Here is a 20904-nt window from a genome sequence, read left to right as displayed (position 1 = left end):
CGTGTAAAGTACCTTTCCCAAGGGCACAACGTCGGGGCATGTGGGTATCGAACCCGGGACCGTTTGGTTCTGAGTCCAACGCTCTAAATACGTGAGAGGGAGAACATGACCCCTAGGGCTATCTGATGGGTTATTCATCACTCCACCACCATGCACCCTCTGGCTGACTTGGCTAGCCACCCCGCCACTGGTTCGTGTCTGCCTTGTTTTGGTTTCAACTATTAGTCTGTTGCTGGTCAACATAATAACTCAAGGAGTTATGGATCAGGGGGAGGGGGTAAAGTTGACTTCATTTTAAGGAATAATTCATTTTTAGGAATTATTTCAAGCTTTCTTAGTAGGCTATTTTAATGAAATCACTTGAGTGAGATGATTTTCAGTTATACTGTTGTTGATCATTGTTTTGCATATGTACAAGTATTTAAAAACAAAGATATACAGGGCACAAAAATATACGCAGGGGGGCTAGAAGCCTACTTGGCTTTTCGTGGGCCTCCGTGGAAACTTGACAATAGGAATTATTTTATAAATTTTACATAACTCAGAATACTAGATAGAATATGCGAAACGGAAAGGTTTGTTTTATACTGAGCATTTTGTTATGGCTATTTTTCTGAATACTTATGAATGCGTCTATTGTTCCAGTTTTCTGTATATACAGGTGGCACAGATGTGCGCTCTCTGGCTGCCTTTTCTACTTAGCCCAAGATTTGATAAAATACACATTAAAGATCAAGTACTCGCAGTTTGATGCGGTAAAAGTAATTACGGCGAATTTATGGGCAAATTGACCTAGATTCCATGCGTTACGTTGAGTGATGTTGACAGTAAAGTACAAAGGCCCGCAGACTGTTATCTATGTACATTCTTAAAGGTCGATTCTATGCCCCTTAAACAATGAATTCGTACCCGTGATTTATTGTCATTCGCCTTAACGTTCGTGTAATGGTCAGGTAAGATTTGTGAAAAGGGGTGTCCCGCATTTTGGGTTAGCTTTTAAAATGCCGCCGTTGCTAATAATCATGCGTGGTGTGACATATATCTTGGACAGTGCGCTATAGAAAGTTTGTAGCCCACATGACATTTTCTCATGTCCTAGTTTGGTCAGATATTGTTCATTTATATTCAAGCATTCCTGACATTCAGTGGATCGGTGAGAGGGTTGAAATAAATGACTGCAAATGTACCCAAAATCAATGAGGCAGAAATTTGACCTTGGTAAGAAACATTATTTCATGTGAATCTCGGCGGATTCTTTCAAAACATGCAGAGACATCTTTTTTTTTCATTTTACTGTTCTGAAAATGACAAAATTATACTTTTTCATATTTCGATAAGTTTTTAGAACAATTTGTAAACAAAAAACGCAAAAAATGATCTCTTGCAAATATAATGGAAAGTGCGCCATAGAAAAGTTTGTAACCCACATGACGTTTTCTCATGTCCTAGTTTGAGCAGATATTGTCCATTTATATTCAAGCATTCATGGCATTCAGTGGATACTTGAAATCGGTGAAAGGACTAAGATTGATGAATGCAAGTGCCCCAAATTCAATGAAGCAGAAATTTGACCTTGGTAGGAAGCATTATTTATGTGAAGTTTGTAACCCACATGACAGTTTCTCATGTCCTAGTTTGAGGAGATATTGTTCATTTATTTTCAAGCATTCGTGGCATTCAGTAGATACCTGAAATCGGTGAAGGGGATAAGATAGATCACAGCAAGTGCCCCCAATTCAATGAAGCAGAAATTTGACATTGGTAAGAAAGATGATTCAATGTGAAGCTCAAATTATTTTTTTAAAGATACATAGAAATTGTAGGCATTTTTCTGTACTTAAAAATTACAACAATACACGCTTTTTTCATATTTTGGCAATTTTTTAGAATAGACTGGATACAAAAACGCACAAAATGCGTTCAAATGGGAAACTGATATGGTGGAACATCCTATAACAGTATATTTCTTGAGGAAACATCGAACAAGTCCTCTTTTTTATGCACACGTAATTTCAACCTAAAGATCGCCATGTTTACCGACATTTGAAAAGTAACGTACGTTTATGACAGATTTGACCTATTTTCATTGTACGATGAAGATTAACTTCTATAAAATTTCATATAATGTTTCGCATTTTCCCGGTAACGTGGGCATTTCATTTCATATCATGGCACTTGTATAAATTGCTTCCATTTGGCATTAACGTTTCTTTCTTGAATGGTAGGTCTCATTCTCCTTGAGTTAGTACGTCATGAGCAACGGGCAATATGGTTGGCTCCCCGGATTTACAGTTCAACGACCGATGCTTTCAAACAGTGTACGTTAGAGCTTTTGGCGTCAGCAGAATGTTAAGTATGTAGACTTAGGATAGTTGTGGTGGCCTTAGTTAAGTTAGCTTTGCTATGATATCTTTTACAAGTTGGACCATGTAGGAGGGCAAATTGTAACATTTTCTGGCTGGTCGTTTTTTTGTTGTTCTGGTTTGCTTCTGGGTTATCTATTTATTTGTAAAGAAAAATTGGCGGTGCCAGACAACATTACGATTTTTCTTCCCACATCTGCTTGGAGGTCACTGAACTACGTGGCCATTTTGAAGACCTTTCTCACAAGGCTAGTATAAATGTTCTCGTTTATATACAAGAAGACGTTTATTGCGCGACAATTGTAACTGGTACTAACTTACGCACATGAAAGTTGAACTATTGGTAATAGTTAACAAATATAAAGAACTAATCTAATCTATGACTAACAGTAGAAATGAACTATTGAATAGTGTACATGCTAATGCTCTAAAACAGTATGTTTATAACAGTATGCTACGTCAGGAATATATAATATTGTCGCATTTTTGCATTATATAAGATTCCTAGTACCTGCTACCGGCGTTGCTTACCAGTAATGTCCAATTTTCCGACCATAACCTCATTTACCAGTCGATTACCGGTAATTTACCGGTATGGACGTGGCAATAACATGTCCCTCCAGGTGTTGTAACAACAAGATAATTGTTTTCTCAGAACATTACTACCGTCTAACCCTCTAGGCTGCCTTTCCAGCAATATTGCACGCGCTCGACAATCCAATAACTTCGTCATTACAAAATACAAGACAATATAACACAAGGAAATTGATATGAATATACGTAAGGCCCCAATTCCACTAAACGGCGATCGCGCTGCACTCTCGCTGCGACCTAAATGGACTTTGTATAACCCTTGACTTCATAATTGGAATATTCTGCAAAATCTAAAAGTATGATTGAAGAGACAACAGAACACACAAAGCGTAGACATATTCGTTTTTTTTATCTATGAAATTTGTTGAGCGATCTCTTAAATTTGAGGTCGCAGAGAGAGTGTAGCTAGAGCGCCGTCCAAGTGGAACAGAACGTAACTGAACCATATAATGGCCCACAAAACCTTATACAACATTTCAGACAGATATCGCCTTAGCGTACATTTAAAGTGTTTACCAACGGCATGAGAGGGGGCAATATGCCTGTATATTTACGCAGTGAATTGGGGCATGGTAGAACCATGTACGCTTTGACCATGTTTCGGTCATTTACCTTTCGCCTTCCAATGAACCTTGAAGATGAGAAGATACGGCGACGGCTTGACCATCTCAGTTTTATTATGTGTTGGGGTACTATAAAATTTGATCCCATACGGTTTATATGGGTGACATTTATGCCCTTTGGTATAAGTGCTACTAGTTGTTACGACCAAGGCCGAACAGAAACATCGCTCCATTTAGATTCCGAGCTGATTTTCTTCATAATAATATGTTAAATACAGGGAATACTTGTTTTCTTCATATGTACGCAACGCGCGTAGAATAGTTGATGTACTTCTGGTCTTTCGTAAGGATTATTCAAACAGTTATTAGTTGATATATAGACATTTTATTGTAACAAAGTTTCTCTTTTCATTGAAAATGTTTATCTTTAAGCATCCGGTTAATTTTGGGTCACAGACGTGTTTTGTGACCTTTAGCACCGCAACGCCCTTTTAATAGGTGATGAAGAGAAAACTCTGACCACTACTAAAAAGAGGTACGAAACGCATTTACAAAAACCTTGACCCACACCCCACATCTGCTTGGAAATCACAAATAGGAAACGCACACGCACAATATCTACTTGAAAATTATAGAGGTCAATGAACTCCAAAAACAAACGCAAATTTTAAAAACCTGACCTGCACCCTACATTTGCTTGGAGATGCTATGGAAAATGCTATGACCCCACAACACACACGCACAACATCTACTTGAAGGTTATAGAGGTCAATGAACTCCAAAAACAAACGCGCACTCTCCTAAAATCTAGCTGTTCGCTTGGAAACACATTTGTCTAATGGTTGGAACCACCACCGCCAACTGACGTACGTAAACTAGGGCATAGAGGAGAAAACAAAGTGATAATGTTTCATCCAATCAGCAAACCATTCTGGCCTATTAGATTAACGATCTATCCAATCAAACAGGCCATCAAATTTTACTGCAAAACCAATGCCATCATTTTCACGTAATGAGATCAAACGAGGCACCAATATTTGGAATGATTTCAGTCTAGACTTATTTGTCGTATATGTGTCCGCCAAAAGAAATAAGTTTTGCTCCAGAGCGAAGATCCCCAGAATGATGTCTTCAATCTAGGTCAACGTAATCAAGGGCGGAAATCAAAGCTTGCCCATTTTAATTCAAATATGTTTTAACGTCATACAATATGACCGTGCGTACTACGCGGATTATTAACGCGTGGTTTTGTACAAGTGACGTTCCTTATGTGCGAAGGACACATAAGAACATTGCTCTAGAAAATGGACACCTTACACTTTATGAGCGTCAGTAATAGAAGAGGTTTGTTTTCCTGTGGTACATAGTGGCTAAAGTTCTTTATGATTATATTGCGAGCGAGTTCCTGGAAAAGAAATTGGAGCGGTCGTTGCCCTTTTGTTAAAAGTCCGTGCCTAGACGGATTCAAGCAAACAGGATTGTCTAGAATTCAGAGACACAAAAATTAGCATGAAATCCAGGCTTGTTTGGCTGCCGAGGGAGAGAAGTTTTGGATGGCGCAAGTAAAGATTTTATGTTAAATAGAATATGGGATGGGGTAAAATATCAAATTTTCATACCACATTTTAGACCTCTTTTTTCTTATGAAATATCATAAACAAACGCCACGATAAGCCTGTGTAGCTGGTGTGTTAGACAGAGTGAGGGGTCACTTATAGTAGATTCATACAAAATGGTGTACAGTAATCCAAAACCGATTTGAAACCTGTTGGAGAGATTGATAGAGTATTCTCCAATCACAGGTTTCGATCGGTGGGCTATTAGAAGCCACAATTTTAGCGTTAGAAATCGCAGGTACCACTAGCGCACACACACACACACACACACACACACACACACACACACACACACACACACACACACACACACACACACGTAAACCTCTGCTTGGAGAATGCAACAGAGTTTATACGTAAGAAGTAGCTTTACGCCGCGGATGTTTTATCTTTGTTTTGCTCATGCAAGCTGGCGTTCTTTTTAATGGCCACATGCTGCCATGCAAACGCTTTGTACACTTTTTCCCATTTCCGTCAGCACGATTCACAGGGGCGGGTGGTCTTAGATCTCTTGTTGGCAATTTCGTCGCTCAAACATTTCAATCGCTCTTCAATTAGAGAAAGGAAAACTTTAGATGGAGCTTTCCAAAAATCAAAGTCTTCCTGAAAATAAAGGAATTAAGAGGCAGCAAGAAGTCGTGAGGACAAAAGTTTGAATTTCGTGATCCAATCTTTTTGTAATACTCGGGAGAGGTCTGTTTCTGCCAGACACGTACAAGGAATCTACCATTCAAAGCGTCAAAAGGGGTGCATCGAAGACATTCGCTTCCTTTCAATTCCTCGTTTGATCGAATTTCATTCGTGACGTATTTGTCTTTTCTTTAATGCTAAACGAAAGGCAAAATTAAGATATGACTAAAGATGTTAAGCTAATTTCTAGTTATCCCACCCCAACCCACCGCAAAATGGACTAGCCGGCAAATGGCTGACGTCACTCCCAAATCGCCACCTAGCCGACCAATGACATAAGTGCAGGCGTGAGATTGGTCGACTATTTAAGTTGGCGCGACGCGACGGAGTGGTCACGTAGTACGGGCGGCTGTGATTTCTTTCAGCCCGCCGCCGTTCTCCTATACCTGCCGTGGTCCAAGTCGCACCTGCCACGGCCCTACCTTACACACATGGCCATTACGTTCCACCAAACAGTCAGATACTGAGTCATGTTTACCAAGTAAGGTAGCGGTAGCGGTCCTGAATGCTCGGCCGGCTCGGTTACCATAGAGTGAAGGACTCTTTTGTGGGCCTGAAATATGAGCCAGAGGTCAGAAGCGACGCGACTAGGCCCGTACCGACTGCTCTTTCCCCCGCCCTGTCCCTCAGAAACTACGGTCTTTTCAAGCCCGAGGGTCACGCGAGAATTCGTGTAGGCTAGCTCGAGAGTACGTCTCATTAAGGTGAATGTTAGCAGAGGTCACGAAAGGGCAGGAAATTTGTGTATACTCCCACGCCCGCAGGTGCACTTCGACTCGCCTCATCACTATATGGCCTTTGCCTTTTTTTCTTCCCGCAGGCATATGATCAGTGTGAGCCAAGGCTCATGTGAAGAGTACGGTTACAATTTCCCCGGTACGGCTTCAAGGGACTTTGTTAAAGCTGCAATGTGAAGCCGACACCCACACGAACAGGGCTTCAATACCGTCTGGAGGAAGTTCAAAAACAACTTTCGCTGTGTCATCTAACGGTGCTACGAAATAAGACGTCTCGGGAGACTTCTTCTGCGGAAACCCTGAAGGATCATCCCCGCAAGCCGACTATCCATGGCGGCCTCAAGAACGACCGTGGCCTTCCTCACTACATTGGCTTTCCTCACCCTACCACAGGTATGTCAACAAAACCTCTTTTGTTGCTTCTTACTTTCTTTCACATTTCTAGCGGGGCACGTAGGACTCTAGTCCACGCGTAGCATGTTGTGTGCATAACAAGAAGCCAAAATCGGCCACGGTATGTTTCCGAGAGGTCTTGTTGACAGTTGTGGCCGTCAGTTTGCGTGTGAGGGTGGTAAATCACTGGTCCTTTTCCATTCTCAGTTTGTCGACCTTTCCTAACAAGGCGGTATTTTGGAGGCCATTATCTTAGCCTCGTGAAAGACAAATAGTGCCGAACCCCAAAAAACACCCGCAGTGTTTTCCTTCTTAGCGTTACACCGTTTAGAATGCTTGGGAGGTAGACGCTAATCCTTTAAAGTGTAGAATAAACGTTTCTTTACTCTCGCTGGTTTTCTGTGAGACTTAGGAGAAAAGAGGGTTGGAAAACAAAGGTGTAAGTGGTGGTATTTTTACTAAAGGTCATTGTTGAGCTGCCAGAAATAAGAGCATAACAAACGTGTTTGTGACTACCGTAGACGTACAGCTAGTAAATATTGCAAGGGTCCGACCTTTTGTGGCCATGTCAGACTTGCAGCCAGAGTGTTAGAGGTCAGTATCCCGACCAGTACAAAGTTAGGGGCGTGTTGTAGTGTTGAAAGATGGAGAAAACAGGGAGGATAGTGTTACCCATAGGCCAATTTGAGACAGAATTTACTTCCTTTAGGCAGAGGCGATCGGGAGGGGGGCAAATGCAGCAACTTCAAGTTACAGAAAAATTAGAAACAGTATTTTCTATACAATGTTTTCGACTGATAATTTGGGACGTAAGTTGCCATAATCTCAATATATTCAGCTTACCATATTCACTTGTGCCGTTGCAAAAAATTACAAAACTGTTAAAAAATGTCAAAATTAAGGTAGAACCATACATGAACCGAGTTTCACAAAATACGCTCTCAAGTTATTTGAGATATGTTATGAAATATGTTTTTACCCATTTTTTGAAAATGAGTAGATTATCAGAAAAGCCATCTTCCCCTTTGCTACGCCTATTGTTGCACTGCCAGCAGTGCTTACTAGACTCAATGTAAAGGACCTACACCTCACACCGCGTTTTATATAATCTAGTTAGGATTGTTTACTCCGTTTCTAAGCTAAATGCCTAAGAGTTGATTTTACCAATCCCTTTCCAAAACATCCAGCGTGCCAGAACGTATCTGTGACGTAGGTATCCGCAAGAGTACACAGATTACGTAAGGTGTATATATACACGGCATGCCAGAGGGGTGGCTTCTTCTTTAAGATGTCACGAGATAAGATAGTACAGCAACCTGGGGGAAAGTGCCTTGGTGTTGTTGTTCACTCTAGCGAAACATAAGCAGATTTAATCTTTCGCTATCTTAAAGAAGATACGCTTGAAGACATATGACGTTTTTGGCCAGGATCCTTTTCGGTGATATTTTGATAATCTTCCAAACTGATTTTAAGGTATTTCCTACGTCTTGCCTGGAGATTTTGGAAGATAAATACTCGGACCAGTAGCTAGTAGATAGACGTTGAAAACGAATTTTAAAGAAAGCACGCCTGAAACTGAAACACTGACCTAATCCCTACATCTGCTTGGATATTGATTTTTTAATCCACATTTCATCTTTTGGTCAGATTTTCAACAGTACGCATTTTTCAAATTTCCATAATTTCATAATTTCCAAAATGCCATAATCGTAACGTCTTTCTCAATTAATGTTACCTTCCCTAAAACTAAAGGAAGTCTTGTTTACGACACGTTTCTGATCAATTACGGATCTACGAGGATATGATGGGGGGAATTGGGGTCAATTATCCGCGGGTAACCCCGTCTCTTGGGCGCTCTACGGAGGTGATGCAGTTAGCCCCTGTGATACTGTAATTCACTTTATCTTCACGGTAACAAAATTTAAGGAAAATTTACATTTCCACTGAACTTTAACTTCACGGTGGCGGCAAGTGATTTACAGAACGGATGTGTGAAGGAATAACAAATAATAACAACAGGTTTTTTCATGGTGATGATAAGTTTATGGTACAGAGGTGACCGTGAAAACAATGAACATAAAGTTACAGTGAAAAAAACAAGAATTACAGTATCCTCTGACTCGATGTACTAAATGGCATGGGGGTATGCCTGGCTTTATGTAAATAGTGTATCTGTGACAGTCGATAACAGCCACACAAACTCCCGCGAGATTATAAACTGTTTAGTGCTGTAGTTTTTGTTTCTTTCTCGTCGCAACATTTTTTCAAGCAGATGTAAAACTAGTACACTGGACCGAGCCCATATTATATAAAGTTCTATTATGTTCAACTAATTTTCGTCAATTTGTTTTGCGTCCTTTTAATTTGATTAGATCAATATTAATTTACTTCAAAGAGTCATAAATTTCCATTCATTTTTGAAATATGGTATGTAAGGTCAATGACCCATTCTTTCCATTCAAACGGTTTTTCTGATAATATAAAATGATGATTATAATGTATTAAACAACGTGTTCGAATTTCGGGAGTGAAAGAAGTATTTTTCACGTAACTTTTTTGGATTCCCACCAAAAAATGCCCTATTTGTTTGTACCGTTATATAAGTATGCCACCTATTTTTATGTATCTAAATCTCCCCACCCACAGCACGTTTGCATATATAAGTACCATTGAGTTGTCACCATCGATCGAGTTGAAGAGCTACCGCCAACAAACACCTATTCAAACCAACCCCACTTCTTATGACAAATGTTCCCGACATTATTGGCATACAGTTACATGTAGACGGTGAACATAATATTTATCACGTTGCAGTATCCGACAGCATGCGTCGTACGATTGTAGTACGATCGCAAACTGTTCTTGAGATAGTCGTGTATTTGTCGTACAGCATTCGGCTGTCTTGTTACGATAAGAGGTTTGATCCTTGTCGGCGGTTGGTTCTGTCACAGTCTTTTGGACAGTTATACGACATCAAAATCGTACGACCACATCAGAATCGTACAACGACGTCAAAATCGTACGACGACATACGACAAAATGTGACCGCGCCATTTTCTAGTACTCTCTAAGCAGAAGAGGGGTGCCGGCGTGTTTTTAAGCGTTTTGTCGGGCTTTCTACTCGATAATTTTTTGTCTCTTCAAACCCCCACCTCTGTCCGCACTGACACTAGAGCGGGGCAAACCTATTTACTTGGGGTTTGAAGAGACAAAAAAATGACTAAGTAGAAAGCCCGACAAAATCGCCTAAAACACGTCAAAAACCAGCCGGAACCCCTCCTCTGCTTAGAGAGTAATTACCTAACACGTCAGCGCCCCGACTACGTGTTCATCCGTAATGTTAGACCCGTACGTATCGAATCAGTCCGAAGAAGTCGAAGTGCGGATTTAAAACCACTTCGAGATAGCGGACTCTTTGGACACAGCTCCTTGAGTTCCGTTGTGCTAAGTGCGTCACAGATGACGAAGTTCCGTTCTTTTCGGCATTAGCCACTCGCAGTGGGCGTATACTAAACTAACTACACGTAGGCAGCAAAGAAAAATTATTATACTTGGGACTTTCTGGACTAATCTCCAAGCAGATTTCACTTAGTCTCAAACTTTTGCGTGTGCTCCTGCGTGTTTTTTTTTATATCTAGGAGCAGGCGAAGGGTAAAGCTACTGTTAATGCAGAAATGTTTGCGGTGGTTTTAGATTCGCGGTGAACTCAATAGCGCGAACTTAAAACCACAACTGCGTGACAGTAGCGCTATCATTGTTTCAAAAGCGAACTCAAAACCACCCCGAACACTCCATTTTCTCCCTACCGCGAAATTAAATCCCCGCGAACATTTCTGAATTAAAAGTATTTGCCTAAAAAAGTGCAAAAGCACACGTAAAAACACCTTACAGCAATATTTTTCAATTCGTTCTTCTATTCTTTATTTCGTACCGATAAAAACAATACTTACATGAATCTAAGCAAAATTACATTATGATTGTGCTGGGGAAGGTTGAGACCAATAAGGTCTATAAGAGTCCTTCCCTAAGTTTCATGATATAACAAAGGATTTGATTCGATTTATTTATTTGGCTGTAAAAAAAGTACAGCCAGGGCTACCCAACTAGCCAAAGGCTATTACAAAGGGTTAGCCCTGGTAACAATATTCAAAATTTAATACAAACTTTCACAGAGCGCGTCAAAACACACATAAAGGCTTACACAAAACGCAAGACTTTACTACATAGAAGAAACAAAATTACGATAATAACTAAAGGTGAAGATATGAGACTGATAGTGAATATTCCTCAACAAACCTTCAAGGCGTCAAATTTTACCCACAACCTCAATCTGTCACTTAGAGTTAGCTGAGACATAGAACATCTGGGTAGCTGGGGTTTGGCTCATTAGCTTGACAGCCTTACTCTTCAAACAGAGACGCTTTAGTTTACCTTTATGATTAAAACATTTGATTTCTCACGTGAATTCTAGGTCTTCTGTTTGTTTAAACAATGCTCTCAAACATAATCAAACAATATTAACATTAGAATTAGAAAAACAAGCAACTAAATGCTTTACTTAAGTATTTAGTTTATCCTTATGATTAAGACATCTGATTCCTCACGCGTATTCTCTATCCCTTGTTCGTTTAAACAAGGATCTCAAACATAAACAATACTACTAACATCAGAATGTAGAAAAACAAGCAACTTAATGCTTTACTTTAGCACTAAGGACTTTGACACCAGTACCTTAATGCTCTTAACATGCCTTAACACGAGTATGCCTTCCAAAGCCAAGGCATGTAACAACAGTAAGCTATTCTAAAAATGCAGCGGAGAAAGCTTGTTGCGCGCCTTGCATGTTTCGTATGTCCCTGCGTAGACGGTAGCTAAAAGGTCGTATCAAGAACTGTTGAAGAGGAATAAGCCACTGACGACTTAGTGTTGTATTCATGGGGTTCTACATCATATTTATTGCAAAATTATATACACAAGACACGCTTGTAAAATCAACCACGTTAAAAAGGGAGACACCTAGGCCGACCCCTTATCAGATCAGTAAAATCTGGAAGGGGCAAGGTAAAAATTATATTCATCCGACTTCCGATACATACTGTATTGCACTTATGATAAATCTGTCCGTATATCGCAAAAATTATTGATATTCAGTAAAACGTTGCTTGGATATTGTGATGTCGAAAGCAATTGTATTTCAAAAGAAGAGGACGTTGTCTTTCATACTTGAAACATTTTTCAATATAAAGATGATACCATCTCATTGAGATCGATATCGACAGACTGCTATGATAACGTCTTTACCATTTAAGCCCGGTTTATCCTATAAACGCAAGTCTGGTATGGCCTACATGAAGACTGTAGCACTTTGACAGAATCACTCAGAGACCTGGCATACATGTACATAGAAATCTGTATTGACACAACAAAAATACAGCGACTTTCGTAAGGTCTTCTACATCTATACATACAAACAGTAAAGTGGATACACATCAACGAATCTATACATAAATGTATTCGAATAGATGAGTAAATAAACATATAAGTGTGCCTTAGACACTAAATTTCAACCTTAAACGCAAATCTTCATTGCTGCATTGAAACAATACTTTTTAAGTTATATCTTTGCAGTGTTGAAAACAGATGAAGATTTCTGTCTTGTCATCACTTGGATTGTTATCGACATGTAAAATCAGTTGTCCATGGATACGGCTCATTGCCTCAAGAAGATCCTCTAGGACTAGCACTACGATCTCCTGTCCAATAAACACCCCCGTTACCAAGCCTTTGGGCTTTGTAATATCCACTTAGAACTGCGTTTTCACCGCGGGTGGTTGCTCTATGATGTCACAAGGTAATGCCTAGGGATAAACTCAAGGAGAAAAAAACGGTGAATCTACGCAAGTTCTCGATGTGATCGTTTGTCTTCTGCTTGTTTTAATATTTGTTGCCTGCGTGAAGGATTTAGGTATCACTTATCACGTCTTTTTTCACCAGATTCACAACACTTATTATATAACGTAATCTTACTTATTATGTATTTTTTATTTTATTTATTTACTTATTTATTTTGTAGTTTCTCTTCTTTTCCAGTTGTTTCATTAGGATTTATGGTACAATTTCAATTTGTTCTTTCGTTAGTTTTGCTTAGTTTTGATTATGAATAATTTTGTAAAAATTCCCATTGTCTAGTTTAGGGGAGGCCCATGAAAAGCCACCTAGGCTTCTGCCCCCCCCCCATGCATGTTTTCTTTTTGCCCTATTTATCTTTTTAAAATTGTACATATATGCGAATAAACAATAAACAGTAAACACTCAACTGTAAAATTACAAAAGGAGGCTGCATACAGTGGCTGATATATATATAGTGTGCTTTGGTCCCCATTGCGTCGGTGCCCGTCCGGGATGTAGTCCCGGCCGGTCCCCGAAGCCACAAATTTATCTCGGTGGACTGCCGGGTACCGTGAGTGCCTCCCGGTGCTCTCACGATTATCTCACGTCGTTATTTGTTACCGAGTTAAAATGATCCGGGGTCCCGGCCGGGTTCAAATATAGCCGGGGTGTCCGACGGGGCCTCGTATGGGTCACGTACGAAAGTGCCAACAGTCCGTTAACTACCCGGCAGTACTCTCCAAGCAGGGGTTGGTGGGGAAGACTGTGACCTTTTTCCAGGGCCCTTTTTCCAATTGGGACCGAAGCATAAAGCGAATAGTTCTGTAATTGTTTTCCCATCTTGCTTGTCTTTCAACATCATTGCCCTAAAACGACTACCTTCATCTGGTAAGGTTTCCGTTAAAAGCTTCGGTAATCCAACTGAAGTAGCGAGACAGGCTTGGCGCCCGTTACAACAAGAGCTTGATCATCAACCACTTAACATGAAGACACTTGGCCCTGGCACACATACATGCCAAGCTAAGACGTTAGCACAATTAAGGAGAGAAAAGCAAGGCATGATCATCGAACGGTCCTTTGGCACAGTTTAGCGACAACGGATAGATGAGCCCCATGCGGTTTAAGACACTCAAGCTTTTTGCAATGGTTGAGAAAGCGTCATTTAAATCACTCCCGTTACGGCCATTCGGTTAAGAGTCACAGTCTGAATCTAACAATTCCGTATAGTGTTCCGTAAGTTTGGTAAATCAGTTTTTACTGAGTCATAGGCAACACAACAAAAGGGATTTTATCTGCCGACCTCAAAGTGCGTTAACCTTTTCAGCAGCCTTCCCCAGGTAGTGGCAAGGATGCAGTTCAAAACGTGACTAGACTCTACTACTCCTAACCACGTTGCGGTCCCAAACGTGACTGAGTCTATACCCCCTGACCCCCTCCTTGCCTCTGTCCATTACTAGTTAGGGCGTTTTGATCCAGAGAGCTTACTTGCATACAAAGTGTGAATTAATTGTAATCTTTCAAGCGGAAAACAACTACTTATGCGGCTTAGTGTTACCCACCAAGACGCAATGCCATCATCACCGAACACTTGCCATTGCCTGTTGACAGTTTCGAGGGGCCTTCGGGGCTTAAACAACAATAGTAGTCCTGCCGCCAAAGACTTTGATAAGCTAGTAGCCTTTAACGGCTGGGATGTTTTTGCCACCAGGTGGACTACATAATCCCTTTAATATACTGATATTTCCGTCATTAATTCCACTGTGGTTTTTCCATCCTTCAATTTCTGCTTTGATTTATAAGGAGACTAGTTTTTAAGAGTAGCCTTAAACCACTCGCCATCTACGGTTACTGAACAACTCTCTAGGCGGTGTGCGAACAGGAAGGGCCCGCAGGATGTTTCCCAACAGTACGGCAGATAGTAAATCTGGGATTCCAGGTTGTCCGAGGACACTCGTGTTTGCAACAGGTAGCGCGTCGTCTACACAAGGTCTCTCATAAATCAGCTCCTTTGAAGGGCACTTGGTGTTAAGGCTTAAGCTCTTAAGCACAGACCCCAGTGGTAAGCCCGAAACCAGCTTGATGCTTGAGTTCTCCTGCCGGCCAAAGTCCCGGCTTGACTCCCTTGCTTTGTTTTAAAAGCTTTTTGATGACTTGTGCCTCATTGTAGAAGACACACGTGCTTTAGATGCTAAATACCATGCATGTCATTAACTTTATGGGAGAGCATCAGGCGTTAGCCTCATGCGTCAAACCTCTGCAAGTAAAAAACCCAATACACTTAGCTAAGAAAGCTTGCGATGAACTGGACAAAGTAGAGAGATTTTAAGAAAGACTGGAAGCAACTGCAGGGTGTCTAGGCTACTGCAGCAGCAGAACACAGTGGACTTACAAAGTACACTTACCTAGAAGAGTAGGGGTTACCCAGTGTGTATAGTTATAAAAGCGAGTAATAGCGTAGCCCTATAGAACTATCAGGAAAGAAAGAAAGCATTACGGGTTCCGTCTCAAGCATCAAGCTTTGAGTTCGACGAAAGCAAACTAATGCTGCTACCACCAACCTAAATATGAACAATAGTTACACAGAACTAGATACATATGGTATTGTCTGTTATCAACATTTTAATAAACAAAATCAGATGGATCATAGAGTAGTTTCAGAGGAAATGAAAGAGATAGGGTGCAAAGTGTGATCTGAATATGATCAATATATAATATAAGACAGCACGCATAGTACGTGTGCTCATTCGAGCCCTAACCCATCGAGAGCCATACACAAGGCGAAACTGGTCTGGGTGTGGGCTTGAATATAAAGTTCTAAACGGGAATATGCGGGTACAGCGTCTTTTCCGAAGATGTGGCGTGAGTGTGTACGGTCTACCTGAGGTTGTCCACTAACGTTTGCCTAAATATGATCAAGTGTTGTCACACGAGGAGTCACATTATCTAAAACGTACCATCAGAAAGATTCATCTCATCAAACTTCCCAAGGAAAAATAACAAACGGATGCAGTTACGTGTCTCTATCACAAATCGGGTGCAAAGTGTGATCAAAATATGATCAAGTGTTGTCACACGAGGAGAAACATAAGTTAAAACGTACCATCAGAAAGATTCATCTCGTCAAATTCCCCAAGGACAAATAACAAACGGATGCAGTTACGTGTCTCTGACACACTTAACCCAGTTTAGGGCACACTAACAAAACCATGCAGCACTCGAGAAAACAATACCAGCCTTGGAACGTAATCCACCGGTACGAATGCCCAGCCAGATAGGTATCTTGTCTGGACAAACGGTCTAGTGAAACGGAACCGTGTGTCTCATTGTCCATATCATGTGCTAACAAAATGACAGAATACCTCAGGGCGAAGCACGTTCTTGTGTCATTCTATCCTCTTGATGTCCTCGACATTTCGATGACATGCTTGATTGCTGATGTGATGGACACTCAGCGTTGTTTCCAAGGTACTATATCTAGTGTAGGCACCAATGAAAAGATAACATGGACAAATGCAACAGTAGAAGTGTCATAAGAGCTACATAAATTCGGAGAAATGGTAATGGCACGACAAGCTACCATACACAATGGGTCGCCGGCTTTACGCCCCCATTATTATTTGGTCCCAATTGGGAAAAGGGGCCCCGCCGGTTGTCTTTTTTCACTTTCGGGCGTGACCCCTCCATGGCCCCGTGGGACACCCTGCGGTTGCCAGGCTATTTTTGGGCCCAGCCGGAATCCCCAATCAATTGAACTTAAAATGAGCGCGGGTCCCGGTACGAAATATACGCCGTGAGCTAATCGTGCGAGCACCGGGAGGTACCCCCCCCCCCCCGGTACCTGGCAGTCTACCTGGACAAATTTGTCGCTTCGGGGCCTTGCGGGGCCTACATCCCCGACGGGCACCGGCGCAAATAGCCGTAACTACAACAACTTGTGTGTTAGTCACTAGCATTAGGAAATCTCCCTAGAAGAAGGCTTTTTTCGGCTGCCAGCTACTGATAAGGAAGTGATAAGATTGAACGGAATTGAAAATAATTGATCACTTCTGTGAGTCATATAAATAGAAAAAAGTCAATTAGACATAGACTTTTAGTCTAGCTAGTGACGTTGGGTAACATAAATTCGCGGGGTACTTAAATTCGGGATTTTTCGAAAACGGGGTGTTTAGGGATATGTGCTAGATGCAACATCAGTAATACCGCTAGAAATGCAAACTTGACAGACTAACGCATTCAGAACACTGTCTGAAAAGCTTCGATAACCATGCATTAGAAGTTGGCTACGTCAAAAACTCTCCGTCCCTTATTGTCACAGTCTGAGGGCTTCGTGGGAGAATTATGTGTACATAGTTGTTCGCTAGTTTATAAGACAAATGTCACATCCGCTTCCCGCTAAACACAATTATTTACAATACAACTTATTAGAATCTCTTTTGCTAACCTACAACTGGACTCTAATTGTGATTAATCATCAAAACGCCTCTTTGTTGCTACAACCAATGGCTACGGCACTACGGTGAATTTTCCCGCCGCCATATTCGTTACCCAGAATCCTGCTATTCGGCAGACGACAAACGTTTGCGAGGAACACTTTTTTGTCTAAATGTTGTGTGTGATAGTGGACTGATGGCGATATTTTCCTCAAAGTTTGCTCTTAGCACAAGCAGAAACACATGGACATAGTAGTATTACCATTTCTACGGCATCCAGCTAACGCCCCGATGAATAATGTACAAATTTCCATGACGGTGGGGGTGAACTTTGAGTGACGTTCTACCGACTCAACACACGGGTTGTTCCCGAAGGCCTGATGCGTGCGGTACGGCCGTTTTCTCGTGTATTTTTTTTTACTTGGACACGTCTATATCCATAGCACTCTCCTCAAGCCAAGGATGGAACGAATAGCTGCTGTATAAAATGTGATTAGCGGTAAGATATTCAAGACGAATCTTCTCTCCCGAATTAATGTGCCCCCCTGTCCGACAGCACCGTCATTGTGCGTGCGGCGGACGATAGTTTCAAGTTGAAATATTATGGTGTCAGCACGACTAGAGACAAAATCTACCATCTATATGATTAGTGCAAAGATAGTACATGATACTGACAGAATAATAGAAAAAAATGATGGTTTACTGTTCTGCTAGATTGATTTCAGTCAACCATTATCAGAAAAATCCCGAATTTATGTTACCCAACGTTAGCAGGGGTGAAATCGAGTGGAATCGAAACTAATGGACTTAATTCTTCTATCAGTTGTAAATATAGAGGAACTCAGTTAGACATAGACTTTTCGTCTAGCTAGTAGCAGGGGTGAAATCGAGTGGAATTGAATCTTATGGACTCATTCTATCAGTTGTAAATATAGAGGAACTCAGTTAGACATAGACTTTCCGTCTACCTGGTAACAATTAGATTGAGGGTGATACGGAATGGTATCTAAGATAAATGCTGTCTATAAGTGATTAACTTGGGCCAATTCAATTACATGGAAATGCTAACGCTAACCTTGGCCTTAGGATAGGAGACATTTTCCTATCGCATTCATTAGAAATTAGTGGCATACAAGAAATATGGCTAGATCAGGGCCCTATAATAACATGTATCTTGATATCTTGAGACGGGGGACGCCATAGACTACTGCGCCTTTGATGCCCGGCTTACCGACTCACGTGTCCTATTTGCATAGAGTGACGTCATAGAAGCCGTTGTTTGCGCATTCCTTGACAAAGGTACTGTTCATTCAAAAAAAGGAACATTTGCTTAGAAATTAGAATTCAGTCCTACTTCAGAATGAATTCTGCAACACAGATGAGCTTTCAAGCCAAGTTATAGATAAAAGTTTAAAAAACGCAAAAGTATAGCTAGGAGGCAGGCTTCAAAGAAACTTCACCGTTCCCTTGATAATCTGGACGTCTAATCCCTACGCGCCTCTACGTATACGCTAATGGTCTCAGCGCAGGTGCATCATATCTAACAGTCTACCTCCATCATTCATCATTCATGACTGATGTTCCCTTTACTTCTCTACACATCACACCTGTTGCGCTCTATGTGCAATAAGGCTGATTCCACAGACCTGCATGTCAGCTAAAATAAATATTATCTCTAACATCATGTACTTATCGTACCGTAAAAAGCATCAGAATGGAAGTAGTGGCCTTCCCTTGGGGACAGAACAAAGCCATGTCAGCTCAGACAGTATCTACCAAACAGCAGAAGTGAGTCAGTTGGAAAGGACTGTCGTAAGGTCATGTAATGTATTCAATACAGATAAAGTCCAACCAGATTCCTAGTTTCGTGATTTTGGTCTAGAGCTAGGGGGATTTCCCCGGTATAATGAATCTGTAAATACTGTACATAGCGTCTGTCTTTTTTCTCTGTCACGACCAGTGGAAAAATAGCTCTTCGGTGAGCTAAAACTGGATCGAGATCGCTTTCCTTAGTGATGTATTGCCCCCCCCCCCAAAAAAAATGCACGGACTGCTAAAGTTGAGTTGGCAGCTCGTTTTATACAGATTTCGCCCTGATTCATTGCTGTCCTTCACATGTCTGTAACATGTATATTACAAATAAATCAAGTTATGTTATTATCTACAACGCTTCAATTTTGTACAAAGTTAATAAATTCTGATAAATGACAAATATACAATCATAACAATCGCATTCCCTACATCCTCTGTTCATCTATCTACCGACTTTTCGGAATGTTTAGAAGAAAATGTTGCTGATGGAAATTGATTTATTTCTGAAAATAGCGTATCTCTCTTTAAACATTTATCATTATTCTTACCTGGCACCTAACTCTACAACATATATCACAGGACGCTAACTCGAATGAAATTGCATAATTCTCCTTGGCGATGTGAAATTGAAGTCCGCAGGGGAAGTATGCCTGACAGCACTCTTACACGGAAATCACATTTTGCCATTGCAGCTTAACGGATCTACGCATTAGAGTCGATAGAAATAAAATATTACCAGGATTAAACTAGCTAGGGAGTACAGACAGAACTACTCGACAGACAATCGTCTGGACTTGGTAATGAACCTGTTTAGAGTGCCTTCTGTCTGAAGAGATAACGAAAGCCAGGAAATCACATAAGCCTGAAAGAATCAGTAGATCCTTGATGATGTGTTTTGAAAAACCCTTCGGGAACAGACACGGCGATTAAGATGTCTGCGTTAGGTAAGTTCCGAAGACGAGAGGAAATGTAACCCTCTTGTCAGAAAATATGATTCGGTTCTACTGTATATCCAGGTTTCAAGCTTAGATAACAATACCCAACACTGGACGTTGTAGAGGACAGGGGCGAATTGTTTGAGTTTCGTGGCAGAGGACAATGTTATTGTTCGGAATGAAATAAACTTAGTTAAAGGTGAAGTTGAAAATCAACACTACAAAGTTTCAAAACCTCAAGTATACTCATTTCAACCCACGGTAAAGATAATTTAAAAAGATCATTCATTTTATCCTATTGTCAATATCATCAGTTCAGTCCAAAACGTTGTTTTTTCTGGTAACAAACAGCTATTGTCTCATATTTCAACTCATCATTGTTCATTGTTATAGCGTAGACTAAGCTGGAAAAAGTAGTAGTAACTGAAGTTCTCTTAGATAAACCAACGGCAGGCATGTCTTTCTTCAGCCGCTTACGTCACCATAAGTATGACCTAGCTCCCACTGCCCACAACCTCTACATAGTGCTGAGTGATATTCTACTGGTGTCTTTTGAAAATTTCCCACCTACTCCAACATTCAGACCCGCATGCATATACCCCATTAGGCTTCTAAAGAATGGCAAATGCCCACATCCCATTCATGAGCACACAGTCGTGAAATTGGTAGCCCCGAAAAAGTGAGTAGAATTAGAGCATGACTTTGACGTGTGTGTCTTTGGTTTATGTATTACGGCTTACGCAGGGGGAAAAGTTAGTGAAAGTTGAAAGAAATTTTGTCTTGGTATGATTAAAGGGTGCATGATTGGAAGGCAATAGACGTCTTTGGGAGTCTACTCTCCAAGCAGAGGTTGATGGGGAAGATTGTGACCTTTTTATCCTA

The 20904-nt window shown here is 40.9% G+C and overlaps 2 protein-coding genes across 6 annotated transcripts in view; one reads left to right on the top strand and one right to left on the bottom strand.

The window, feature by feature from the left end:
• The window catches only part of LOC136447006 (tripartite motif-containing protein 2-like), a 136033-nt gene that overhangs the window by 71450 nt on the left and 43679 nt on the right, over positions 1-20904 (bottom strand). The window lies entirely within an intron of this gene.
• Positions 1-20904, top strand: part of LOC136447009 (parathyroid hormone 2 receptor-like) — a 115774-nt gene that overhangs the window by 65557 nt on the left and 29313 nt on the right. For 3 of the 5 annotated variants that reach the window (XM_066445675.1, XM_066445672.1, XM_066445673.1), the window contains exon 2: positions 6647-6956. In XM_066445675.1, coding sequence (XP_066301772.1) covers positions 6894-6956 — 63 coding nt within the window. In that variant the 5' untranslated portion in view covers positions 6647-6893. The other 2 variants (XM_066445671.1, XM_066445676.1) reach the window with 2 other exon arrangements.

Source organism: Branchiostoma lanceolatum, chromosome 13, assembly GCF_035083965.1.
Source record: "Branchiostoma lanceolatum isolate klBraLanc5 chromosome 13, klBraLanc5.hap2, whole genome shotgun sequence".
NCBI classification, from domain to species: Eukaryota; Metazoa; Chordata; class Leptocardii; order Amphioxiformes; family Branchiostomatidae; genus Branchiostoma; species Branchiostoma lanceolatum.
The sequence above is the reverse complement of the archived record's forward strand: the minus strand, read 5'-3'. Positions and strand labels throughout refer to the sequence as shown.